This window comes from Aspergillus karnatakaensis (genome assembly GCF_047715665.1).
Source record: "Aspergillus karnatakaensis strain CBS 102800 unplaced genomic scaffold BJY04scaffold_6, whole genome shotgun sequence".
In the NCBI taxonomy this organism is placed as follows: domain Eukaryota; kingdom Fungi; phylum Ascomycota; class Eurotiomycetes; order Eurotiales; family Aspergillaceae; genus Aspergillus; species Aspergillus karnatakaensis.
The window spans coordinates 1-22,618 of NW_027395718.1; the positions used below are offsets into that span (position 1 = coordinate 1).

At 51.7% G+C, this 22,618-nt stretch overlaps 13 protein-coding genes across 13 annotated transcripts; 6 read left to right on the plus strand and 7 right to left on the minus strand.

The window, feature by feature from the left end:
* Positions 1-576: 576 nt before the first annotated feature.
* On the plus strand, positions 577-1,936 carry BJY04DRAFT_179659 (glycoside hydrolase family 43 protein). Its single transcript, XM_073709937.1, has 3 exons — positions 577-825; positions 890-1,155; positions 1,208-1,936. Exons 2-3 carry the CDS (start codon positions 1,126-1,128, stop codon positions 1,901-1,903), a joined length of 726 nt encoding a protein of 241 aa, XP_073575206.1. The 5' UTR covers positions 577-825; positions 890-1,125; the 3' UTR covers positions 1,904-1,936.
* A 9-nt stretch (positions 1,937-1,945) lies between these two features.
* On the minus strand, positions 1,946-5,320 carry BJY04DRAFT_134029 (putative UDP-glucose,sterol transferase). The gene is made up of 7 exons (XM_073708542.1): positions 5,136-5,320; positions 4,441-5,071; positions 4,152-4,388; positions 3,332-4,096; positions 2,426-3,284; positions 2,239-2,377; positions 1,946-2,185 (listed from the first exon to the last, which is right to left on the minus strand). The coding sequence occupies exons 1-7, from the start codon at positions 5,251-5,253 to the stop codon at positions 1,989-1,991; spliced, it is 2,946 nt and encodes a 981-aa protein (XP_073575207.1). The 5' UTR covers positions 5,254-5,320; the 3' UTR covers positions 1,946-1,988.
* A 91-nt stretch (positions 5,321-5,411) lies between these two features.
* Positions 5,412-6,844, plus strand: BJY04DRAFT_179663 (alpha/beta fold hydrolase). The gene is made up of 2 exons (XM_073709939.1): positions 5,412-5,879; positions 5,926-6,844. The coding sequence occupies exons 1-2, from the start codon at positions 5,625-5,627 to the stop codon at positions 6,499-6,501; spliced, it is 831 nt and encodes a 276-aa protein (XP_073575208.1). The 5' UTR covers positions 5,412-5,624; the 3' UTR covers positions 6,502-6,844.
* eglD (putative endoglucanase) lies at positions 6,843-8,332 on the plus strand. The gene has a single exon (XM_073709940.1). It carries the CDS (start codon positions 7,080-7,082, stop codon positions 8,202-8,204), a length of 1,125 nt encoding a protein of 374 aa, XP_073575209.1. The 5' UTR covers positions 6,843-7,079; the 3' UTR covers positions 8,205-8,332.
* An 876-nt stretch (positions 8,333-9,208) lies between these two features.
* Positions 9,209-9,859, minus strand: BJY04DRAFT_179666 (ankyrin repeat domain-containing protein). Its single transcript, XM_073709941.1, has one exon. The coding sequence runs from the start codon at positions 9,802-9,804 to the stop codon at positions 9,313-9,315; it is 492 nt and encodes a 163-aa protein (XP_073575210.1). The 5' UTR covers positions 9,805-9,859; the 3' UTR covers positions 9,209-9,312.
* A 1,042-nt stretch (positions 9,860-10,901) lies between these two features.
* BJY04DRAFT_214195 (uncharacterized protein) lies at positions 10,902-11,797 on the minus strand (the record flags this gene model as incomplete). The annotated part of the gene is made up of 3 exons (XM_073715149.1): positions 10,902-11,122; positions 11,176-11,337; positions 11,389-11,797. The coding sequence occupies 3 exons, from the start codon at positions 11,795-11,797 to the stop codon at positions 10,902-10,904; spliced, it is 792 nt and encodes a 263-aa protein (XP_073575211.1).
* Positions 11,798-12,379: 582 nt separating this feature from the next.
* Positions 12,380-13,576, plus strand: BJY04DRAFT_134061 (PQ-loop repeat-containing protein). The gene is made up of 3 exons (XM_073708543.1): positions 12,380-12,481; positions 12,532-12,789; positions 12,846-13,576. Exons 1-3 carry the CDS (start codon positions 12,447-12,449, stop codon positions 13,432-13,434), a joined length of 882 nt encoding a protein of 293 aa, XP_073575212.1. The 5' UTR covers positions 12,380-12,446; the 3' UTR covers positions 13,435-13,576.
* On the minus strand, positions 13,489-14,067 carry BJY04DRAFT_214197 (uncharacterized protein; the record flags this gene model as incomplete). Its single annotated transcript, XM_073715150.1, has 2 exons — positions 13,489-13,555; positions 13,676-14,067. The coding sequence occupies 2 exons, from the start codon at positions 14,065-14,067 to the stop codon at positions 13,489-13,491; spliced, it is 459 nt and encodes a 152-aa protein (XP_073575213.1).
* Positions 14,068-15,430: 1,363 nt separating this feature from the next.
* BJY04DRAFT_205231 (uncharacterized protein) lies at positions 15,431-16,701 on the plus strand (the record flags this gene model as incomplete). The annotated part of the gene is made up of 8 exons (XM_073713571.1): positions 15,431-15,556; positions 15,586-15,699; positions 15,778-15,911; positions 16,023-16,137; positions 16,253-16,352; positions 16,407-16,503; positions 16,536-16,611; positions 16,645-16,701. The coding sequence occupies 8 exons, from the start codon at positions 15,431-15,433 to the stop codon at positions 16,699-16,701; spliced, it is 819 nt and encodes a 272-aa protein (XP_073575214.1).
* On the minus strand, positions 16,612-17,524 carry BJY04DRAFT_179670 (uncharacterized protein). The gene has a single exon (XM_073709942.1). It carries the CDS (start codon positions 17,363-17,365, stop codon positions 16,733-16,735), a length of 633 nt encoding a protein of 210 aa, XP_073575215.1. The 5' UTR covers positions 17,366-17,524; the 3' UTR covers positions 16,612-16,732.
* A 36-nt stretch (positions 17,525-17,560) lies between these two features.
* On the plus strand, positions 17,561-18,245 carry BJY04DRAFT_179671 (Dabb family protein). The gene is made up of 3 exons (XM_073709943.1): positions 17,561-17,692; positions 17,906-18,016; positions 18,086-18,245. The coding sequence occupies exons 1-3, from the start codon at positions 17,627-17,629 to the stop codon at positions 18,239-18,241; spliced, it is 333 nt and encodes a 110-aa protein (XP_073575216.1). The 5' UTR covers positions 17,561-17,626; the 3' UTR covers positions 18,242-18,245.
* A 1,044-nt stretch (positions 18,246-19,289) lies between these two features.
* BJY04DRAFT_214201 (SGNH/GDSL hydrolase family protein) lies at positions 19,290-20,489 on the minus strand (the record flags this gene model as incomplete). Its single annotated transcript, XM_073715151.1, has 5 exons — positions 19,290-19,472; positions 19,591-19,846; positions 19,934-20,228; positions 20,287-20,369; positions 20,431-20,489. 5 exons carry the CDS (start codon positions 20,487-20,489, stop codon positions 19,290-19,292), a joined length of 876 nt encoding a protein of 291 aa, XP_073575217.1.
* A 366-nt stretch (positions 20,490-20,855) lies between these two features.
* BJY04DRAFT_134078 (aldolase) lies at positions 20,856-22,541 on the minus strand. Its single transcript, XM_073708544.1, has 7 exons — positions 22,174-22,541; positions 22,077-22,120; positions 21,898-22,026; positions 21,734-21,842; positions 21,452-21,683; positions 21,069-21,405; positions 20,856-21,017 (listed from the first exon to the last, which is right to left on the minus strand). Exons 1-7 carry the CDS (start codon positions 22,250-22,252, stop codon positions 20,952-20,954), a joined length of 996 nt encoding a protein of 331 aa, XP_073575218.1. The 5' UTR covers positions 22,253-22,541; the 3' UTR covers positions 20,856-20,951.
* Positions 22,542-22,618: the final 77 nt, after the last annotated feature.

Sequence of the window (22,618 nt, forward strand, 5' to 3'; positions counted from 1 at the left end):
AGCCCCAGCCTGGAGGTGGCGCCTGGCCGTAGGGGGGTTGTTGGTACTGTTGCGGGTGAGGAGGGTGTTGGGGATGTTGGGGGTGTCCGGGGTGTTGAGGCGGAGGACCAGGGTGCTGCTGCGGGCGAGGGGGGTATTGCTGGTAAGGCGACTGCTGGTAGGGGGATTGTTGAGGGTGAGGAGGCTGTTGAGGAGGGTAGCCGCCTGCGCTGCCAGGAGGAGCGGGACTACCTCCGGGAGCAGGAGCGCCGTACTGAGCTGGATGTGCTGGATAGGAGGCCGGAGGGTAAGGCTGAGCGGGGTAACCCTGCGGAGGCGGGGGTTGCGAGTACTGGCCGTAGTTATTGGGGGGAGGGTATGACATGGCGATGGATATAAATAGGAATGATGATGGATGGAGAGTGGGATAGAGAGAGAGAGAGAGAGATGAAGAGAGAAAGTCAGGAGACTGAGAGGGGAGGATGAGGCTGAGGAGGGGCAGCAGCGCGCGATGCGACCTTCTTAAGAAAACCGAGCAACTGTGGCTGTGCTCGTATGACCCTGAGGCCCGATAAAGTGCAGCTGCTAAGCCATCGGTTGGTCCATAGTAAACATACGCTAGTCCGGACAGGAAAAGTCGGCCGATTTAGTGTCGAGTTAGTGAGTGTTGTTTAGTTTTCTTCGCAAAAGCACCGCCGGTGTCGATCGCGCTGCATTGGACTTTATACAGCCACGATAATCGCTATGACGGCATCTGATATCTCGTTCTATTCTCACTCCTCAGCATGAACAAAGAGATGCAGATCAGAATGAACAGGATAAATAGCAGAGGAGGGAGGTAGGTAGGTAAGTCGCATCACAATCCTCCAAATCAAATCAAAACAAAGACAGCAACTCATGGCTTCAGCAGCACTTCTCACCCTCGCCCTCGTGGGCATTTCCCTCGCAGACCCTGTCCGAGTCCTGAACAGAGACTTTCCCGATCCCAGTATCATCAAGACCGATGACGGCTGGTACTCTTTTGCAACGACCTCCGGCGGCCGAAACGTGCAAGTCGCTCACTCCTCCGACTTCAAAACTTGGGAGTTTCTTGACGACCACGATGCTCTTCCAGGCCCGTTTCCAAACTGGGTAGCCGACGAGCCAATGGTTTGGGCGCCTGATGTCTTCCAACGAGTATGTCGTTCCTCCCATTGACCTCTTAACGTGCACTCACTGACAGGGCCAGGACGACGGCCGTTACATCATGTTCTACTCCGCCGTCCCTCGCGAAGATACACGACGGCACTGTCTTGGCTGGGCCTCTGCGTCTGCAATCGAGGGTCCCTACACCCCATCCGATTCCGAAACCGCTTGGGCATGCCCTCTCGACAAAGGCGGCGCTATCGACGCAGCGGGCTTCCGAGACTCTGACGGAACGCTTTACATCACGTACAAAGTTGACGGCAGCGCACTCAACACTGACGAGAACTACCACCCGACGCCTCTCGTCCTACAAGAAGTCAAAGACGACGGACACACGCCCGATGGCGAACCAGTAACCCTGCTGGACCGGATCGAGGAAGACGGCCCGCTCACCGAAGCACCCAGTATCGTCAAGGTAGACGGGACGTATTACCTCTTGTACTCGTCGCATATGTTTAATAGTCCTGATTATGATGCGAAGTTTGCCACTGCGCCGAGTGTCGCGGGGCCGTATACGCGTGTTGGAAGTGTGGTGTCACCCAGGGATCCGAGTGATGTAGGGCCGTTGAGTGGGCCTGGTGGTGCGGATATCTCGGAGGATGGGACGAAGTTATTGTTCCACGCAAACTTGAATAATGAGGATCCGACTGGCGGACGGGGTCTGTATGCGACTGGTGTTAGTCTGAAAGATGGGAAGCTTACCCTGCTGGGAGGCAAGAAAGGATCGGGCAAGGCGTGAATGCTGTGAATATTGTACATTGTATTGAGGTATGAATATATAAATGATGCGATATAGGGTATATGATGCTAAACATGTCATGTACTTATGTTTCCGTCCTTTTTTGTATTTCGTTCCATCGATGGATCACCGCTGCTCGTTCTTCGGGACTTGCCGCGACCATCTCTCCTAATCCTTGTCTTATGCGTGATGACAGTATATCTCGGATTTTGCTTCTTGCTAGAGAGTTGCGGAGGGATTTGTGGACTCCGTCGAGGGGGTATCCGACGAGTCCCCAGAGGCCTGTTTCTGTGCTTAGCAACGCATTCATGTTGATGGATATACTAGAAAAATACCTGCAGGAGGCTTGAGAAAAACCCCTCCAATCCCTTTCCCAACGCCCTTGATCATGCCTTTTGTCCCCGCCTCTTTTCGTCCGTACTTAGGCTGGGTTACGATCCCGGTGACGCCTTGGTAAAATTCTTGTGTGAACTCCTGCTGTATGTTAGCTCGAACGAACAGACAACGAAAAGGAAAGCTCACTGTTCCAGCCGCGCGAAGACCTCCCTTCACACCCCTAACAGTTGGCGTATCCTGAACCATCGGATCATGGTAGAGTTTTGGGGCATTATGAAAGCCCTTTGAGAAACTCAACGTCAGATCTGTCGGTAGCAGAAGAACCCAATTGAGAACCCGCTTGCCAGCCCGCGTAACATGGTACCGAGCGTCAGTGAGCACTTCACGGAATCCGATTGAGTTCTCTTTCGATTTCTGGCGGCGAAGTGTGTCCTCCAAACTCAATGCGCTGAGCTCATGCGTGCTTTCATCAGCGGTTGATGCTCGCGAGATGACAGAGTCGGTATCTGGTGTCTCTGTCGCTTGCTCTCTGGCGGAGGAGTAACTTGCGTCGGATATTGAGGAACTGTCTCTAGCTTCAGTTTCTTTCGTCCCTTCGGTGTGAGTACCGGTATGTGCTGTATCACGGCTTTTTCTCCCACTACTCTTGCGTCTTTCGCTTTTGTCGTCCTCACTCTGGCAGCTACTGCTTCTGCGATCAACGCTCTTGCTCTTCCGGCTGAACCGATCAAAGCTCCTCCTCCCAAAGCTCCTCCGCTCGTTACTCCCTCTACCTTCACTGGAGCCAACAGCGGAATCTGGCCTTTCTTTTGCATAATGCTGCTTCTTCCATTCGTGCACAGGTCGATTCTTCTGTCCGTGCCTTAAATGGCTATCGGACCGGGCATGCAGCCGTCTGTGGTCTTTATTCAACATCTCGGCAATATCAGTTGGGAACTCTGCCATTGCAGCAACAAAGTCTGTAACGACGCCGTAGAGCACTTCAGCACCGGCGGAAAGAGGACCTTTGGGGGAGCGACTTGTGTCGTATTCTTTCGCGCGGTATCTATTCCACTGTTAGCATCGAATGTGAGAGAAAGCAAGAAGTCATACAGGACAAGATCATGCGGCTTCAACAAGCCCGTCTCCACCAGCACTGTCGCCGCAAAAGCACTCAACTTCAGATGGTCGCGCTTAACCCACCAAACTGCCGGACGATGTGGACAAAGATCACACCGCAGCGCCTCAAGATCAACATGATGGTAAAAGCTAGCAACTGCATTTCCGACGCCCTCCTCCTCACGCATCTTCTCCCCTATCTCCCCCGCTTTCTTTAGTGTCTCTTTCTCCAGCGCTTTCTTTATCCCCGCTGCAAGTTTCTCAGATGTCAACCGCTTATAAGGAATCGGCTCTGGCCCCGCACCGGCTCTCGCAACAATACTCCCCCAGAACGTCTGGTCGCCAAAGAAAGGGACTATAACTGTCGGTTTGCCCAGCGCGAGTCCCGCGGCGGTTGTCCCGGCGCCGCCGTGATGCACCACACAGCTAACGTGTTGAAAGAGCCAGTCGTGCGGACATTTATCGATCATCATGATTTCGGGCGTGTCGGCTTGGTCTGCGCCGATGTTTCCCCATCCTTTTGAGACAACCGCGCGTTGTCCTGTGGCCTTGACTGCTTCGAAGACAATCTCTGTTAGCTTTTTTGCATTGTCGACGACAATTGAGCCGAAGCCGATGTAGACTGGTGGCGGTCCAGCATCTAGAAATTTCTTTAGGTCGTCGGGGGGTGTATAAGAGGTTGCACCAGGGAGCATGGAGAAGCCGACGACGTCGATGTTGGAGCCCCAGTCGAGGGGTTTTTCGAGCAGGGCGGGGGACCTAGAATGCCATATTAGATTCAATCTTTCTTCGCACATGTGTTAGAGGGAGGTACCAAAGGTATGTGTATGGGATGCGCAGTTTATGGGCCATACTCGGTGCGCGGATCGCGTCTAATGGGTCCAGCCCTAGCTCACGCTTGCGAAAGCGATTGATCAAATCCCCAAGACCCTCCCACATCATGATCTCGACAATGGCATATGAGGCGAAGTTCGCGACAGACGGGCCGGCGTTCTGCGACTGGATATTCGCCAGTGGATGCGGGAAGGCTTGCGTCGCAGACCACGGCATTCTATCATCGTCAGCATGCGAGTTCATCACACTCCAGACAAAAGGAAACATACGTGAACATCATACATAACGGCACCCCAAGCTTCTCCGCACAGCTCAAATGCGCGAAACTTGGTGGATTGGCAATCACGACATCCGCCACAAAGGGTAGACTCCTCCAATCGACCTCCCCGCTCCACGGATCCTCCGCAACATGATGCTCTATCCCCGTGCCATCGCCCGTCTCAAAACAGCTCCTCCAACACCCCGAGAAGATCTCCTTCATTTCTCTCCGTCGTTTGCGAATCGCCCCGCTACGTATCGTCCCCATATCCGGCATCAGCCCGGGATTTTTTACCATAAATGCCATCAACTCCGCCGGGTCGCCGCCAATATTAAAGAACTCCAAGCCCTGCTCGAGAACGGTTTCGCGGAAGGACAGGTGTGTGGCTAGCCGGACGCGGTGGCCGTGGGAGTGTAGGCGTTTGCCAATCGCTAAAAAGGGCTGGATGTCGCCGCGAGAGCCGACGACTTGGATTACAATGTTGAGCCGGAGAGGGTAGGAATCCTCTTCGCCTTGTTCGAGCGTGATGGAAGGTCGGTTTTGGAGGGTGCCGCGCGGATACGGGTTTTCTTTTGTGTGCCGGACGATGCGCTGGAGCCAGGGTTTGTGTTCGCGGAGCTTGATGTCCAGGCGGCCGTCTTCTACAACCAGAGTACTTTGTTAATATACTGTAATGTGAGATCTGGAAAGAATTGGCGATCATACCCATCACGCGCACGCCGGTATCAAGCTCTTCAAGCAATCGTTGGCCATGCCGACCGGAAGACTCGGTGGCATTGGGCCAGTCCTCAGATGAGATGCCCTCGGCATCATGATGCGACATTTCTTGTATTGTTTTGAGAGAATTGAAGAGAGAATTGGAAAGAAATTGGTGAAGGTGGAAGATAATCTGGTGGTGATGATGTCACAGGGCCCACTTGCAAATCTGGATCCAAGGCTAAACGAACTGTGTATCATTTTCCCCTTCCATCAAAGCATAGCGATATACTCTCTTGCTATGAGGCTGAGATGCAGGGGCTGAGCTCGTATTCGCGACATGTCTGTTGATGTAGAGCTGCGGGGGTTGTGATGCATAACGTGAGGGGGTCATGGCGAGAATATATATCCGCAGCTGCAACACCACAGAAAAACTGCTGGAGAACATCAACAGGTATTTTGGACTTGCAACCGTGGAATTACCAATAACCTAAGAAAATGGCTTCTGGATTCGCTAAGAACAATCTGTACTGGTGTGCTGAGGCACCTCTCCAGCCTGACCACCCGAGCATCATCTTCATTCACGCCTCGTGGATGTCCTCCACCATGTGGGCAGAGACAGTACAGGCTCTTGCTCCTCATCTTCGAAATGTCAACTTGATTCGCGTTGACTTAAACGGTCACGGAAATACAGTCGAAGGCAGAAAGGCATACACCCTTTGGGACCAGGCACAGGATGTCCTTACTCTCCTGGTAAACAACCTCGCACCGAGAAAGAAAACGCAGCTAACAGTAAAAGAACGATCTGAGCCTATCGAACGTAATCATAGCAGCAATCTCAATGGGCACAATGGTCGCCCTCCGCATCGCCCTCCTCGACCAAAGCAAACTCTCAGGTCTAATCCTCCTCTCCGCCAACGCCGACGCAGCGTCCGAAGCCCACCGCATCGGCTTCTCCCAACTGCGTGACATCTGGACCTCGACCCCCTCGCCAAGTGAGGCGATCATGAACGGTGCGATCCTTGCTTGGGGTGGAGCTCCGGATATTCAAGGCCCCCGGGCGCAACGAATACGAGCGGAGTGGATTGCGAGACATTCTGGAAAGGAGAATATTGACCCGACGATGGAGTCCATGATGGAGAGGGACTCGGTGTTAGATCGGCTGGGAGAAATCCAGGTGCCTGTTTTGTTGGTGCATGGGGAGGACGATCGCACGTATCCGGTTCAGGATGCAGTTGACATTCAGAACCAACTCGTGAATACGAATGTCGATTTGAAGATTCTTCCTGGACATGGACACTTATTGGTCTATCTCCGAGAATCCGACGATGTGACTGCCTTGATTAAGGGGTTCGTTGGAAAAGTCTGCTTGTGATGGACCATCAGGCAATAATAATGGAAACCAACAGAAGGCGAATTCATATTCTCCGTGATAGATTGCAGTGTGCCCACTGCTGGAGCCAAGATGAAACGACTGATTAACTCATTTCTCCATATTGCGATCTAATAAGACTAGGTATGAATCGTTTACCGCCGGTTAATATTGAGCGATGGGTAGATTGCTGGATCTCGGCTGGATGAAACAGCAAAGGCCGGGACTAGATTAAGTGGTCTGGTCAGGGTCTGTCAGTGGTCGGCCAAAGCCGAATGGCCTGTGGCAAATGGCACTAATTAAGCGTAATTGGGACGAGGGGAAGCTGTCATGGTCGCTGGTGGGGGGAGTTGTATAGATGAAACGCTCCACTTGCTGGGCTCGTCATCAAACACACTGCGCTCCAGACTGTCTCTCTGAGTCTCAGCCATATATAACTGTGTCAGTCCTCTCTCAGATCTCTTGTTTCATTCTGTCCATCACTGTCTGTCTCTCACTTTCTTGTTCTTTCTTGTTATCCTTGTCCTAGTGACACCACACTCTCTTTTAACCCTTACATTCATTCTCTGTAAAACTTCACAATGAAGGCTTTCGGACTTCTCGCTCTGGCAGCGACCGCTAAGCTCGTCAGCGCCCACTCCACTGTCATGGCCGTCTGGATCAACGATGAAGACCAGGGCTTGGGCAATTCCCAAGATGGCTACATCCGTACGCCTCCCAACAATTCCCCCGTCACCGACGTGACCTCCACCGACTTGACCTGCAATGTCGGCGGTTCCACCGCCGCCGCAAAGTCCCTCGAAGTTGTCGCCGGCGACAAGATCACCTTTGAGTGGCACCACAACAGCCGTACGGAGGGAGACGACATCATCGACCTGTCCCACTTGGGACCCGTCCTGGTCTACCTCGCCCCAGCTGAGGCGGGCTCCGCCGGTTCCAACTGGGTCAAGGTCTACGAGGACGGCTACGCTGACGGCACCTGGGCCGTTGAGACCCTCGTCGCCAACCGTGGCAAGCACTCCGTCGTCGTTCCTGACATTCCTGCTGGTGACTACCTCTTCCGCCCTGAGATTATCGCCCTCCACGAGGGTAACCGCGTCGGCGGTGCCCAGCTCTACATGGAGTGTGTCCAGGTCACCGTCACCTCCGACGGCACCACCACTCTCCCCGAGGGTGTTTCCATCCCCGGTGTCTACACCGCCGAGGACCCCGGTATCCTTTTCGACATCTACAACGCCTTCGACAGCTACCCTATCCCCGGCCCGGCTGTCTGGGATGGCGCTTCCTCCGGCGGTGGCTCCGGCTCTAGCCCTACCACATCTGCCTCTGTTCGCCCTACTACCTCCTCTGCTGCTCCTACCACCACCAGCACCGTCGCCCCTGCTCCTACCACTAGCGCGACGACTGTTGCTCCCGTCCCTACCACTACCTCAACCACCGTCGCTCCCGCTCCTACCTCCACCCAGACTCAGGTTGTCCCCTCTGCTCCCTCAACCTTCACCACCAGCGTGAGACCCACCGCCACCGCCACCTCTACCACCTCCGCTCCTACCACCGCCCCTACAACCCCCCCTGCCACCGGCGGCGGCTCCAACAAGATCTACCAGCGCTGCGGCGGTATCGGTTTCACTGGCGCGACTGGCTGCGAGTCCGGCCTCACCTGCAAGCAGTGGAACCCTTACTACTTCCAGTGCATCCAGGAGTAAATGTCTGGAACGACGGAGTGAAAAATAAGGTCTTAAGACCATATGGAGTTGACTTTTAATCTTCTTGGGACTATTAGCATGTTGGTTGGTAGTCTAGCTAGTTTTTGAATAGAGTTGATTTATTTCTATATTCCTTCTTTCCTACATCATGAGAGGTATCGCTCTGTAGTATATATGCGGCGCTTGCCTCTACCTGGATTATCCTGGGAGAGGTGAAGTCGTGACAAGCCCTTTCAGCCCCCAGCAGGATTCACAGTGGAGATGGGAACGTCTCCAGACTCCAGCAACGCACACTCCAAAGCCAAGATCTCCAAGCATTGATGGCTCCATTAATGTAAAATGAACCGTAGCTGACACCTGACAGGATTAATAGTGCATACTATCTCCATCTTTCCTGAGATGAAGTAGCAGATCGATGATGATCGCTGATTACGCCGCCAAGTCCTCGTCTGGGGGCCAGGTGCAGGAGGTGTTCAGCCAGCTGTCTCCGAGGCTCATTGTTACGGCTCTCATGGACGTGTTGGCAAGGGCAGATGCTGGAAGGAGTGACTTAATCGATCTTCAGAATCATCGGAAGTGCGTATGTGAACCCTCGGCTTGCGCTGACCGAAATATAAGGGCTCTGATGGCGTATTGATCCGCTCCGCTTGTCGCTAGAGAATCTGACACATAGCTTCCGATATCCGGAGTTACGACAATGTTTAGGCCCTTATGACGGGCCTATGCGGCTAAATAAAGAGCTGGACCTTGAAGATCTCATGTTCGAATCTCTACAAGCGATGGATTCGCTACGGGCGAATCATCGGGAATAGAATCATGGTCTGTCGGAGACAGTGAGGTTAGTCCACTTGGAAGGATGCATCACGAAGCGGAAGCACGAGAGCGATTGGAATTATGATATTATGTATTGAATTATCCTGTAAAGATTAAGTACATGACATAGACCATATCTTCAATCATCCTTCCGCAGTGACAATATAGAAGGTCTAATTACAGGTCGAAAACGTGGAAGACATCTTAATCTTTGTACAAGGGACAATGAGAGCATTCCGGACACCCTCATGACGACGTTCAGGTCAGGTCGGGGTAGAATAAATAGCACGAGAGATCAGAGAATATTAGCCAGGATGAACCGTTTCATCTGCACAAGCTGCGTCACATACACGCGGTTCGCTCCATCAGCAATATCCGCGCATGCACCCAGAAGAGTATCCATCATCGCCAATACCTTGAGGACTGCTGCCGAAGCAGACGGGCTGTCAGTAACGCCATCGCAAAGTGCCTGGAGCGCATTGTCCCAAGCCCCAGTGTCACCACAAAGATCCGCCCCTTCCTGCAAAAGCCACTTGACAACCTCATGGTGGCCATGCTCGATCGCAGCGTAAAGAGGGTCCTTCTGCGTGAAGCGATGGCCTTGAGCTTGAGCCGCTAACATCCTCTTGTAAAGAGCCTTGACAACCTCTAGACATCCGATTTCCGCGGCATACGCAAGAGCACGATCTTCGTGAGCTTTAGCCACAGAAGGGTAGGAAACCTGCAGATGAGCGAAGAGCGCCCCGAGCATGGGGATATCTGCGTTCCTCACGGCGATGTCGACCATCCACTCGCCGCAGAAGGGGTAGCAGTCGTTCTGGATTTCCCCGGCGCCGCGTTTCAGAAGCCAGCAGACGATATTGTATCGGCTATTCTTGATTCCGGCACGGAGCATCTCTTGGTAGCCTACCCAATGAGTGAGCTCGGTGTCTGCGCCGTTCTCGAGGAGTAGGATTGTGAGCTCTTCGTGGCTGCGTCTGAAGGCTATCCAGAGAGGCTTTTTGGTGATGATGTCTTCCACGCTGGGAAGCTCCGTGACCGGGGATTCGTAGACCTTCTTGAGGAGCTCACGTATGGTAATGATATTCGTGTTGATGTCGGGTTTGGTGGTGCATGTCAGGAAGCGGCGGGTGAGGGCGATGTCGTTGAGTTTCGCAGCGTATCTAAGGCCCGTGCTGTGGTTGTGCGTTATATTGTATGGTATCAATTGCTTGTCGAGGACTGAGTGAAAGAGTTTACACGTTCTTGACAGGTTGAGGAGGTCTGTTTGGGAAAGGCAAGCCTGACCAATTTCGAAGATAAGCTCTACAGGGAGCTTATCGAAAGGCATGGTTAGAAGAGAGGATGAAGGATAATAACTGTTTCGTTGCTGTAAAGTTGGAGACCAGAGGATGAGAAGGAGAGGAAGAGGTTGCAGCTGAGCAGCAGGTAGATAGCAAGGGAAGGGTTTATATAACCCTCTAGAAGTGAACCTACAGTCACTGACAAGGGCGCTGGCAAAGGATTGAGCCAATACGAGATGAGGACCGAGTTAGTGACACTGTATCATTGAATCCTTATGAATCGAGAACATCGCTAAATACATAATGAAGAGAGAGTCTCATGTATTACCAATAAAGGATGCCTGGCAATAGCTACAATACACCCCTTCTCTACACCTTCGATGACATGATCTCGCTGATCTTCCTAACCAACGGACACCAAAAGCCAGCACTCGGCACACTACAGTCAAATCAGAAATCTAGTAAATTATCAGATGAGTTGAGCATATGTGGCACGGGCCATCTCCGCATGCACCTCCACTTCAACCCTGTTTGCATGATTAGCGATACCACCACAGGCGTCAATGACAGCATCCATAATCAAAACTCTTTCTGCAGGTGCTCAATGATTGTGCAGAACCGAAGCGCCTACGAAGACCTCTTTGGCCACCAGCTGCCAGAGCATAGCGAACGATACATATAGGCGGGTCATATCGTGGGTGATGTTAGCGCCACGGTCGAGTAGCAGCTCCACCACTGCAGAGTGTCCCTTCTCAATCGCAGCGTAGAGAGGGGTTTGCTGTGGCCCAATGACGAGACCACCATTGCCGTCGATATTGGTAACTTTTGCGCAGACAATTCTGGCGACGTGTAGGTTCCCTTTCTCTGACGCGTACAGTAGTGCAGGTATGCCGGGTATTCTTTGGTAAGGTGTTCGAGGAGAAGCTCAAACATGGGGAGGTCTCGATTGAGAATTGCATGGGAAAGGAGCGGGAAGTCGTAAGCAGGATACAGTTCTGCGGCTGGACCTGGGTGGCCTCTCTCAAGGAGCCAGCGCACTACGGATAACTCTTTGTTTCGCGTTCCGAGTCATAGAAGCCAATTGTAACCTTCGCAGGTTTCGATCTCCGAGTCAGCCCCGTTTTCGAGGAGGAAAATGGCAATTTCCTGGTTGTTGTATTGGATGGCGGTCCAGAGGGGTTTCTTGGACACTTCAGCGACGCGAGCATCCTCAGGAGGATTGAGGGGGTCGGGGAAGATTGCTGCGAGAGTTGGGAGGTTCACGTTGACATCGGCATTCGCGGCGACGAATTGTTGAGCGAGTGTGATATTATTGCCGGCGGCTGCCCAGACTAGGCCTGAGCTATTGTTGTGTCTGATATCGTACGGCAAGAGGCGTCTGTGGAGGATGTGATGGAGCCTGTGACAGGTCCTAGAAAGGCTCAAGAGATCGGCTTGAGAGACGGAAGCCTCGCCAATTTCAAGCACGATCTCGGCAGGGAGTTTGCCGAGTGTCATATTCGATGAGGTTGATGACGAAGGTCAGTCGTTGTGAAGAGGTTACTCAAATTGGACTTTGTTCAAGAGGTGAAGAGAGAAGGAAGAGGTTGCAGAAGGGAGGTTGGAAAGGGGAGATGAAGAGGTTTATATAACCCTTCACACGTGAAGCGATATTCACAACTGAGCCAATGAGCAGCCAGATGCGTGGATCACAGATATTGAGTGAATGATATGCCTCATCTCTGTCCCGTTTAGGCTTGTTTGAAGAGACTGGGTTTGCTCTATGGGGTCACCGATCTAGGTAGCTGCCCGAAGTTAAAGTGTGCCTCTTGTAGCAGGATCACCTGCGTGCGCATGGATGCCTATAGAACCCCAGTCGGTACTGTGACTGTCTGGGCGGGCTATTGATGCGCAGGGTTGCAGTGGATGACGAGGAGCAGATAAACAGCCAAAAAACGAGGGTAGGTTGCCAGCATGGCTGGAGGCATCGAGGCGTGTCGGAGACTCTTGTGATACGAAAGGGAGTAACTATAAGTGGCTCTTTTGACAGTAGTTCTTCCACTAGTTTCTCTAGCAGGTGGACCCCACCAAGATGAGTGACTCAATTCCAACTTCAACCACCTTTCTTCCGCTCTTCATCGACCCCTACCCTCTACAATCTCATAAGATGGCGTATAACGAGGTGCCTGACGGTATCAGACTGTGTGCTTCCCATTGCCCTTACGAGACACTGGTATACTGACCCTCCATAGCGTGCTGATAATTCTAACAGCCCTCTCATTCATCCCCCAGCTCTATCGACTTTTCTCTCTCAAGACTAGCACAGGAATATCAATCACATATATCCTGTTCAACCTAATCGTCGCCACCGAGCAGTTTACAAATGAGTTTTACATCATGGTCAATGTCCCCGAAGCCAGTGGGGGCATGTTTACCCACGAACCCCTTAGCCGCGGCGACTGGCTCAACTTTGCTCAAATAACAGTAGTTTGGGTACTCTTACAGATACTGTAGGTTGATTTCATACGTAGCATTCTATCAAGTATACTGACACGCCTGTACACAGATTCGCTCTCTGCATCTTCTACCGACCGACCGGCCAGTCATACCGTCGATATATCGCACTCTATTTCCTATACATTCTCATCTCAGTCGTTCCAGAACTGCTTGACCTACTGGGCTTCATCAAAGACGGAGAAGACTTTACACATGAGGACTACCAGCAACACTTTATCTTCGTCCATATCGTGTTGATCAATCCCATCGTCACCATCCTCGGCGGGGCTTCAGCCAAATACCAGCTCCCTCAGATACAACGACAGCCGGAGAAGTCAGCGCTCAGTGTCCTTGGCTTACTTGTTCAAGCTGTGGTATTTGCAATTGTCGCGGTGTCCTGGGTGTGGCGTGTTGTCTATGCGTCAGATCTGTGGTGCTGTCTCTCATTCGAATGGGTGGATTGGTACTACAACTATGGGCGGCCGGTCGTGGATAATGCGGTCTTTGCAGGTGTGCAATTTACCTTGTTTCTAATGTGGGCCAAATTGCGGCGTGGAGGAAGAGGAGGAAGAGGAGGAAAGAGGGATAGGGAGAGGGGAGAGACGAGGCCTCTTTTAGCTGATCAGTATACTCAAGCTGATGAAGATCAAGATCTTTAAGGGGCATTGGCTGGCTTGAATGGTTGTTGCCACTTGGTTTAGGTGCTCAGACGTCTAGGCTAGGGAACTCTCCGGGAATGATTTGTAGTGGGAATTAGATGGAGGTAGAAACAGCGCATCTCTATAATTGTCTCTACAGTCTGTGTCTAACTTTATCCCGTCGATCCAAGCCCTTCCGAGCAAGCATCCAACGCAACTCCCTCGCAAGATGCACAAATCCCTTCCTGGAAGCAATACGAACACTGGAAGTACCTCAGCCTCATTGCTCCACAGTAGGAACGCCATCTCTCTGTGGTTGCGCTTAACGGCAATAGTCATCGGCGTCTCACAGGCCGTCTCCTTCACAAACCGAGATCGGCGGGCATTACCCTGCACGCCCCCACGCGTCATAGATCGCTTGGTGATGTCTGCACCGCGGGCAATGAATGTTTTTGCTAGCTTTATTCGGTTATAGAATACAGCCAAGGAGAGGCCAGAGCTGCGCATGTATTTGATGTTGTGAGTTATCAGCATGGGTTGGTAGATCGCGTTGAACCGGCGGTTCACCATGCAAAGGGCGTGGAGGTCGCGTTGGGAGGTGGCATGGTCTCCGATTTCCACGAGGAGTTCAGTCGGGAGGTTTGCTAATGACATTTTTCAATTGCATCGCGGGGATCTCTCGGTCAGTGGTGAGGCTCGGGGATTGTTCGGGGAATGGCAGGCTCTATATAGGGTCAACAGGAATGGGGGAGTATAATGCATACATAAGCAGCTTTGGGCGCTGTGAAAGACAGCTGGCATTGTTTAACAGCCTATTGGGGGGGCTTTGAGACCTCTTTGTTTGGAGGTGGACGTTGTCTAGCTCTGAAACAATGCAGTTCGTATGTAGTCACCACAAGTAGACTATTTCACTATCTCAAACACTTTGTTTCTTGCCATTGTGCCTGAATTAAGAGCTAACTGTAGGCTTGAGAAACTGAGTGTTTACACTTTGAATCACATCAAGACTAATCTATGAATAGGAGTATGTAGAGCACGCAATGTGCTAAATAGGGCATTCTAATTTATACTGTGACTACACGGAAGTCACAATGGCCATGCCCTGAGTCTCCTGTTTGTTCAGGGGCATAAGAACACTTCTTTTGGTGATCATGTTGTACGCAGCATGAACGTGTTATTTTGACATACTTTATTTATCATCGCTCTATTCAGAATCAAATGTGCAAGTTACATATAGGCGGCCACCTCAATGTTCCCTAAGGATTGTGAATCTTGCCTCTTTTAACCCGTCTATGTGGAAGCACATGGTGCAATCCAGGTGCTCAATCTAACTATATGTAGGCTCACTATAATGGTGACTGATAACCTCCTGGATTTCCCTGTCTTACCCCCTAGCACAATTTCTAGAACAATCAGATACTGATTCGTGACCTATCACCCACCAACGATCATCTCAGCCGAATGTTATTGGTTCTTGTCTCGCCCATCAGCCCATTGAGGACTGAGACGGAGTGTCAATCTCTGACAGTGCTTTCATGAAACGGTGCGGTAGACGGTAGGGTTCAGACGCGAGCGCCAAATCAATTTGAAGATGGCATTGTTGGTGCTTGTTGCCGACATGTGGGATAGCATTGGAAAGAAGTCGTACTATACTAGAGGAAGGCCGAGGCTATCCATCATTGCTGTCTCCAGGCAAGGGTACAAATGTACACGTCGGGTCTGTGCTCGGGTTGAACACAGGTTACGACACCGGCAGGAGGGCTATCCCTATTGAACGAGCTCCAGCCAGCGCCGCGTAACTATCAAATATCTTACCGGGAGTTTCATGATGTCCAACATGCTCTAGAGAGTTTGAATACCCTCCGAAACACCTAGCTATTGTAACTTTGAGCCGCATTGCCGTTACACAGCTGAGCGACAATATCCCGCATATTTAACTTGAACGCATCCCGATGTCAGTCTGCGTGTTCTACCAATCTACCTGCAATTCAAAAGTCTGACTCTAAAACAGTTGACAATGTTAGCGCCGCACCAATATGCCATTCCCCAAGGCTCGCTCATCGTCGTTACCGGTGCCAACGGGTATATCGGCTCCCACGTCGTCAACATACTATTACAGCTGGGCTATAAGGTCCAAGACATCGTGAGAAGCGAGAGGCCATGTTTAAGGAGTGCTTCGAGAGTGAGTATGGTGAAGGTCGATTCGAGGCCGTCGTTATCCCAGAGCTGGGCGATGCTGCGGCGTGGGAAGGGAAGTTGGATGATGTTGCCGGTGTAGTACATCTTGTATAAGAGCTTCTTCTCAATCTTCCCTCCTAATAAGGAACCAAGATGCTGATTAAATCTTCTTCTTTCTGCATACAGGCATTTGATCTCTCGTTTGCGGCGGCGGTCGCAGATATCATACCACATGCGAAGAATTCCATCCTCCACCTCCTCGACGCCACGAGGAAACAGGACGCCGTCAAGCGATTCGTGTTGACATCCTCGGCGCTGCAGTGATGATTCCGGTTCCTAATCAGGAGGGCATAATCGTGGATGAAAGTGCGTTGCATTGACTTCCAACAGCTGTCCCTCTAGGTGCAGACACTGAGCCTCAGGGCAGATAGCTGGAACGAGATCTCCGTCAAAGCAGCCTGGGATAGTTCCACGCCGCCAATCAAACAAGGCTTTCACGCCTATGTAGCCGCAAAGGTCGAGCAAGAAAAGGTAGCGTGGGAATGGGTGAAGGAAACATAGCCTGGCTTCGAGTTCAACACGGTGGTTCCTATCAGTGCGGTGGGTTGTTAACTCCGCAGTACCTACATGTGAGCGCATCTGATATCGCTTGGGGAGTTAGTACGGTCGCATCCTCCACCCTGAGGTCTTTGGCTCGTCGATTCGCCTGGTAAGAAAACTGCTGGAGGGAGATGATCTGATAATGCGACTTTTCTCCCCTCGTTCGTGCTCTGACCCCGATAACACTCGGTAGGTACATCAGCTAATGTACTTAGAATGGTTCGTCAACGTTGAAGACGCAGCACGGCTTCATGTCATCGCACTGCTCCACCCAACGGTCAAAGATGAGCGCATCTTTGCCTTCGCATCTCCGTCAACTTCACCAAGATGATCGGCATTCTGAGGAAGCTACGACATGAGAACAACCGGATCCCCAATCCTCCAGAGAATGAAGGCCACGATCTCAGCGACGTGGTCCCAGTAAAAAGAGCAGAGGGGTAGTTCTGCGGACAGAATGGCTGGAAGGGACTGGAGGAGAGCCTTGCAGACGGCATCGTAGACCTTGAATAGTCGGCCACGGCTCATGCTTCGCTCATGGTTTCTAGGACTCAATATCTCTTCTCTCGATAACAAGTTCCCTAAACTTGACAACGACATCCGGATCCCCAGCATCCCCTAGCGGCTTTGCAACATAGACCCCAATCCAGCACTCCTCCATCTGATCACCAGAAACAACCCAGGCCAAATCCCGAACCACCGTCCTATTTTCCTTCCCTCCTTCCGTGCCTGCATCGAGATCAACCTTGTAAACCACCACCCCACAACCTCCCCTCTCTACCTCAATCGTAACCTCCTCGCCATGCTCAACAGTTGAGGCATAACTACAATCAACATTTCGATCTTTTCCCACAGTACACAGCACCTGCCGCCCATCAACAAACTCCACCCCTGTCTTCAGCCACGCACGGGATCCGTCAGCGCGGTGGATAATCAGCGCGACCCCGCCTTGAGCGTACAGATGAGCTAGCTCGGCTGTAACTGTGACTCGGACTCGCCGGAATGCTTGGACTGGCATGGCCTGGTAGATCATGGGAGCAGTAAATGTCGGATCTGACCCGGGTGCTTCCCACAGGTCGGACGAGGAGGGGCCGTGGAGGGTGAATCCGTGCATGAATTGCGCGTCCTCCGGGAGAGGGGAGGGGATGTTTGCGGTTCTCCAGGGGGTGGTGTACATTGTGAGACAAGGATGGTTGGCGCTGATGTTGGTGCTCGGAGGTTGTGTGAGGGTGAGGAAAGGAGGGAGCAACAGGTAGCTCAGCTGGGACTTCACAATCGAGTAGTATCGGTGAGTAGACCCCTCAATAACTCAGGGAAGATATAAGCAAGACCTTCTCCTCTGTGCTGTGTCTTACTAGTTGCAGCATTGCGCGCATATTCTTCCAAACCTTTACCTCACCGTGCAGGCCCTCGGCAGTTCGGATCCCAACATCTCGCAATGACCGTTACACACATCGTCCTCTTCCGGATGAAGGCTGGGCTAGACGCACAAGCTATTGAAGAGGTTAGTGAAGCCACAGAGTCACGCATGCCCCACGGACTCCGAGCACCCTGTTATATGCTTTCCGGTTGGTTCCGATGAGGTACATGGTCAGCGTCATCTGGTTACACCGTCACATCTTCGCGTGTGCAGCTGCAGATCCCTGCAAGCGTTATCACATCGAGATCTTCAGATCTCTTCACACGCTAAACCATTGCTTGCTAATGCAGACTCCAGGCATGTCAGCGAGTTGTGGATCTGAGGAACGCCTGTCTCCATCCGAGCACACAGCAGCCGTACATCAAGTCTTTCCGTGCTGGACGAAACAATTCACCGGAGAGACGGGATGTGAGTATTGATCTTCCATAGCAGCCAAGTACAGCAAAATGCCAACAGGCTAACACCCCATTGCAACAGGGCGGTTTCACCCATGCCTTCGTCGCTGAGTTCGAGACCGAGGAGGATCGGGACTACTATGTCTCCATGGACCCGGTTCACATTGCACTGAATAAGGAGCTGGTCTTGGTGGTGGAGGATTTTCAAGTGGTTGATTTTTCCGATGGGGTGCTCTGAGTACAAAACCTGCTTGTAGTTGAAGTAGATAGTACGAATCTGCGTAGCAAGGACTTGGTGATTGGGATCAATCCCAAGATCAAATGCGACGCGCTTGTCCTGAGGGCTCTGACAACGCTTTTGACCCCATGAACTGTCTATAGTCTAAAGGCCCTAAGACTTCGTGAACCTGAGCTACAGAGGGTAAGTAAAGTCCTCGATAGCTTGACCTCGCCCATTATAACACGGGCGAGGGCAGTTATATTACATAACGCCGACTCATTGGGTTCGCACTATCAGATGAGGCTCGATTTAGCCGTTCCACATCAGTATCTTGTGTGACAGGTGTTTAGCAGAATCAAGAGACACGGAGGCGAGCTAAACCTGAGAATCGGTGACATAGTGAATGGATGGATAGTTGTGGACGAGGAAGTCGCTACACCAAGCCGTTGGCATTCACCTCGTTTCAACCCAAATATTGCTTCGTCTTTTGCTAACGCCATCTACATTACTATCGTTGTGGCCTACAAGGCCTTGAACCCACCAGAATATATATATATATATTTCCTCCAACAGAAGCCCTACGTCTCCCACTACACCGGAAGTTGGGCGACCGTTGCGCTCTTTCCAAGTTATGAGCTCGATAAACCACTGCCACTCATAGTAGATTGGCCTTCCATCTCGACCATCAATGGCATAGCCACATACTATCTAACCCAGACGAAAGCCTGGCATGCTCATGACGGTCTTCGTGCATGGTCACATTTATAAGAGCTTAGCTCTCCTGTGTATATTTATCAGCTGTTCATGAAAGAGATTGCTTGGATTTATCCCGGACTATATGGAGAAAAACAATCCACGTCTGCCGTCTGTTGGTGCTCGTGTCATTTCACTAGATATACTCGTGAATGATATTTATCCACTACTAGGCACTGAATACCGTCGGTCTACCGACAGTCCCGTGCAAGACCCTCAACTGAGACAGAAGACATACAACACGCATAATACACTATGCATTTCAGGAGCCGGGAAATAGCCAAGGGAGGGATTACAGAACAGACCAACAAGCTCATTCCCTCAAAAGCAGCGCTACATCCTCTGCAAGAAGTTCATGGAACGCTGACCGTGGGTGATAATCATCCCACCAGACACAGCCTTCGCCCATACAGGTGCCGCTGAAGAAGCCGTATTCCCTCGGACGGTCTAGGACATTGGTCATGAATGTCCACGCATCGTAGCCTCGCACGGTGACCTGTAGTGGGCAGCGTCAGTTACACGTAGTCCAAGTATAATTAGCAAGAAGGTGATCTCAAAAGGGGTAGCACAGAACCCGGAGTATAGGGTTAAGAGAAGAGACATGGAGTACGTACATCTGTCTGATGCGTCTGCCAATCAACCAACGCGATGAGCAATTTCCGGTTATAGGCGTCGATCGTCTCTGCGTAGAGAATTTGTTCTTCGGGCGGGAAGTTTAGGACCTTGGGTGTTCGGTTCACCGGTGGGACATTGATGAACAGGAAGTCGCGTGCGCCACAGGCGTAGAGAGTGTCGATCAAGTTGAAGTACCGCTGGATGTCGCGATCGATGAACGCCGGGTAGTCCGGAAGGGTGTAGATCTGGTCGATGCTGCAATGTCCGTTCAGCTCCGCGGGTAAACAAACATGTGGTATATACATGTAACCACAAATATGTGACGGGAAAGGCAGGGCTTACTCGTTGATACCGACCCAGATGGCGAAGAGAGCTGCGTCTGAGGTCCAGTGTGATTGTGATTGAGAATGTGGTTGAAATCTGGACTGACGCTCGGACTGTAGGCTTGAGTCGAGACAATAGTGCGGCTTGAATGTTTGCTCGATCTGCGAAGCGAGATCCCACGGCTCGCCAGGCACGATTTTGTTGTCGACCGTAGCACCGAAGACCGCGTGGTTGTAGCTGAGGATCGGGGTGTCGTTGTACACGGTCGTCAGGTACCCGATCCAGTTGATCGAGTCTGCTGCGGTTCCGTCACCTGCATTTCGGGTCAGCAGAGATGTTTCAGCTTGTATGCAGCTCATCGGAGTGGATACCCAGACGGGGATTGCCCATTGGATTCTGCAGGGATGGTTGGGTGGACGAGACATTGAAGCCAGTGCTTGAGTATGAGTCTCCACTGGTCGAACGGTTAACTATCGAGGGCGATCAGACATGGGCTAGCCGTGGGAAATACCTACAAGCTGAACAGGGATAGGTATGGTGATGCTAGCAAGCCAAGGGCGCTCTGGGGCTTCATGCTGACGGTCACGGCTCCCTTCTGCCGAAGGTTGCTGAAAGGTAATACGATCGTCCAGAGTAAGCAGGGTTCAGTGCATACACCCTTTTTATACGACGCAGTCTGGGCACAGAGTACCGTCAGCGCTGATCGAGCTGAGACCTTGTCCTACCTAGCTCAGCCTTGGAAGAACAGCTCCAGCGCAGATCGTGCAGATCGTGCAGATCGTGCAGCTCGACGCTCGAGATTTGGAACTGCATGCAATGCGGGCTTCATTTTGCTTTTTCTTCCAGTGAGCTCATTTATGCTTGCAGCTGTCTTCCAGCTTGCCGTGTGGGGAGAACGGGGATGTGCTTGTAGATAAATGTGATATAATTCGACTATCTTCTGTAATACACACCAATTCAAAATACTGTTGGCGAACGGTGTGACTCGAGACCGAAAGACTGGGAAAGATCTCCATCATTACCCTGCATCATGCTGCTACGCCCTTGCATCCCGGATCACCGCTTCGGCTTTCGCCTGAAAATCACTGAAAATGATGATTGCCTGAATCGACCTCGGTCAGAAAGATATCGACATGAAAGATCTAAAGCTTACCTGTGCAAGTTTGAATTGCGCCTGTCCTCCGTCTGCATGGGCGAAGTCCAGCCGATACTTGGCCTCATCGTCCACGTAAGGACCATAGACCTTTTCTTCATTTGTCGCGTTTAAAGCCTTGAACATAGAGATCTTGGTGAGTTCGTCGGAATCCCTTTGCGTCGACTGCAATGTGCTCAGGTCGTCGGGGACAATGGTCAACGCATCAACACCGGCCAGTTGTAGAAGCTCTTCCACGCCAACGGTAGCGCAGGCCTTGACTTTCGTTCGAAGATTCTTCTGTTCATACCACTGCTGTGCGTGTAAGCACAGACCAAGGAGATCTTCATCCTGATGCCTGTTACACAGTCAATGAGGCGAACTTAGCACGACGGGCAGCTTACCCTGGCTCAAACATCCTCTTCAGCTCATGCACGAATGGCGAGATTGAGACACAGCCCACTTCACCAGCCAGCACGGCTTGCTCCATGGTGAAAAGCGTTGTTCCGAGTGTCTTGATGTTCGAGGCACGGAGCTCACGGCCGGCTTGTAGCGCCTCCCATGTGGCGGGAATCTTCATGACCAGGCGTGATGTCGGAAACGACGGGTGGAGAAGGTTGAACAACTTGTGATATCCTATATGTCCCATCAGCACGAACATTTCAAATCGAGGGAGAAGCCTTTACGTTTGCCGGTCTCCACAACCTTTTGCTTCGAATATGCGTACTTGGGATTTGACATCAGATGAAGGTTGCCAGTAAATGCCGGCAGCATTTCAATTCCTAGCAGGACAGCCTAGAAACAGAAGGTTAGAGTCTTATCATAGCAGCAAGAGGCGTGGACCGTCTACCGCCACCTCCACTGCGAGCTCCTCAAACGTGGTCTCGGGAAAATCTCCATGGAGCTTCTCCGTGGTTTGGATTGTCTTTTGCAGTATGTCCTGCCGGGTCGGCTTCGCAAGCTCGGTGTAGTATTCATACTGACAAGGAATTTAGTATTGCTTCGGAAGCTATGGTAATGCAATCATACCTGGTTTGATGTGCAGTCGACGCATTGCCCAAATTTGCCCAGCGCTTCAAGTCTGTTAGGCTTTTGTGCTTTGCTCCGAGGGTTGATATACGCTTACCTGTAATATCAAAGGTGTCCAGGTCCACCTGCGTCTTCGATCGAAGATACTCCAGCAGATTTGCCTGCACGTGAGTCATTTTGTTAGGAAACTTGGGATTGAGTCAATTGCACGTTTCAAAAAGTTCGGTGAGATGTAGGCGTCGATTATTGCAGTTGCGAGCTGGGTGATATACGTGACACTGAGATCAGCTCCTACCTTCGGCCCTCGACGTCTACTGAACTCAGCTCAGCTCACCAGGTGGCGGCGCTGAAGAGGGCCCACTGATCATCTCGGGATACTCATTCTGACTGAGAATCCCTGCGGTGACCCAGTTCGCTTTTCAATTTCCTGTACGGACCCTCGGAACAGAACCATTTTATGAAGTCATTCGTTGTGTAAAGTGAGCAGCCGCGCAGCAGTATCTTCCCATGCCGGCAGATGACATAGTCCCTGCAACGCAGAG

What these genes read in the sequence shown, in the direction of transcription:
- eglD (XM_073709940.1), top strand. Translation starts at nt 7,080, where the DNA reads ATGAAGGCTTTCGGACTTCTCGCTCTGGCAGCGACCGCTAAGCTCGTC.
- BJY04DRAFT_179663 (XM_073709939.1), top strand. Translation starts at nt 5,625, where the DNA reads ATGGCTTCTGGATTCGCTAAGAACAATCTGTACTGGTGTGCTGAGGCA. An exon ending in AGGATGTCCTTACTCTCCTG is followed by an intron (nt 5,880 to 5,925) that starts GTAAACAACCTC and finishes TAACAGTAAAAG; the next exon opens with AACGATCTGAGCCTATCGAA.
- BJY04DRAFT_179666 (XM_073709941.1), bottom strand. Translation starts at nt 9,804, where the DNA reads ATGGTCGACATCGCCGTGAGGAACGCAGATATCCCCATGCTCGGGGCG.
- BJY04DRAFT_179670 (XM_073709942.1), bottom strand. Translation starts at nt 17,365, where the DNA reads ATGTACACCACCCCCTGGAGAACCGCAAACATCCCCTCCCCTCTCCCG.
- BJY04DRAFT_134078 (XM_073708544.1), bottom strand. Translation starts at nt 22,252, where the DNA reads ATGACTCACGTGCAGGCAAATCTGCTGGAGTATCTTCGATCGAAGACG. An exon ending in GGACACCTTTGATATTACAG is followed by an intron (nt 22,121 to 22,173) that starts GTAAGCGTATAT and finishes ACAGACTTGAAG; the next exon opens with CGCTGGGCAAATTTGGGCAA. An exon ending in GGTTGTGGAGACCGGCAAAC is followed by an intron (nt 21,684 to 21,733) that starts GTAAAGGCTTCT and finishes TGGGACATATAG; the next exon opens with GATATCACAAGTTGTTCAAC.
- BJY04DRAFT_179659 (XM_073709937.1), top strand. Translation starts at nt 1,126, where the DNA reads ATGGTTTGGGCGCCTGATGTCTTCCAACGA. An exon ending in CGCCTGATGTCTTCCAACGA is followed by an intron (nt 1,156 to 1,207) that starts GTATGTCGTTCC and finishes TGACAGGGCCAG; the next exon opens with GACGACGGCCGTTACATCAT.
- BJY04DRAFT_179671 (XM_073709943.1), top strand. Translation starts at nt 17,627, where the DNA reads ATGACCGTTACACACATCGTCCTCTTCCGGATGAAGGCTGGGCTAGAC. An exon ending in ACGCACAAGCTATTGAAGAG is followed by an intron (nt 17,693 to 17,905) that starts GTTAGTGAAGCC and finishes TGCAGACTCCAG; the next exon opens with GCATGTCAGCGAGTTGTGGA. An exon ending in ATTCACCGGAGAGACGGGAT is followed by an intron (nt 18,017 to 18,085) that starts GTGAGTATTGAT and finishes CCATTGCAACAG; the next exon opens with GGCGGTTTCACCCATGCCTT.
- BJY04DRAFT_134029 (XM_073708542.1), bottom strand. Translation starts at nt 5,253, where the DNA reads ATGTCGCATCATGATGCCGAGGGCATCTCATCTGAGGACTGGCCCAAT. An exon ending in TACCGGCGTGCGCGTGATGG is followed by an intron (nt 5,072 to 5,135) that starts GTATGATCGCCA and finishes CTCTGGTTGTAG; the next exon opens with AAGACGGCCGCCTGGACATC. An exon ending in ATCCCATACACATACCTTTG is followed by an intron (nt 4,097 to 4,151) that starts GTACCTCCCTCT and finishes ATGGCATTCTAG; the next exon opens with GTCCCCCGCCCTGCTCGAAA.
- BJY04DRAFT_134061 (XM_073708543.1), top strand. Translation starts at nt 12,447, where the DNA reads ATGGCGTATAACGAGGTGCCTGACGGTATCAGACT. An exon ending in GTGCCTGACGGTATCAGACT is followed by an intron (nt 12,482 to 12,531) that starts GTGTGCTTCCCA and finishes GACCCTCCATAG; the next exon opens with CGTGCTGATAATTCTAACAG. An exon ending in TGGGTACTCTTACAGATACT is followed by an intron (nt 12,790 to 12,845) that starts GTAGGTTGATTT and finishes GCCTGTACACAG; the next exon opens with ATTCGCTCTCTGCATCTTCT.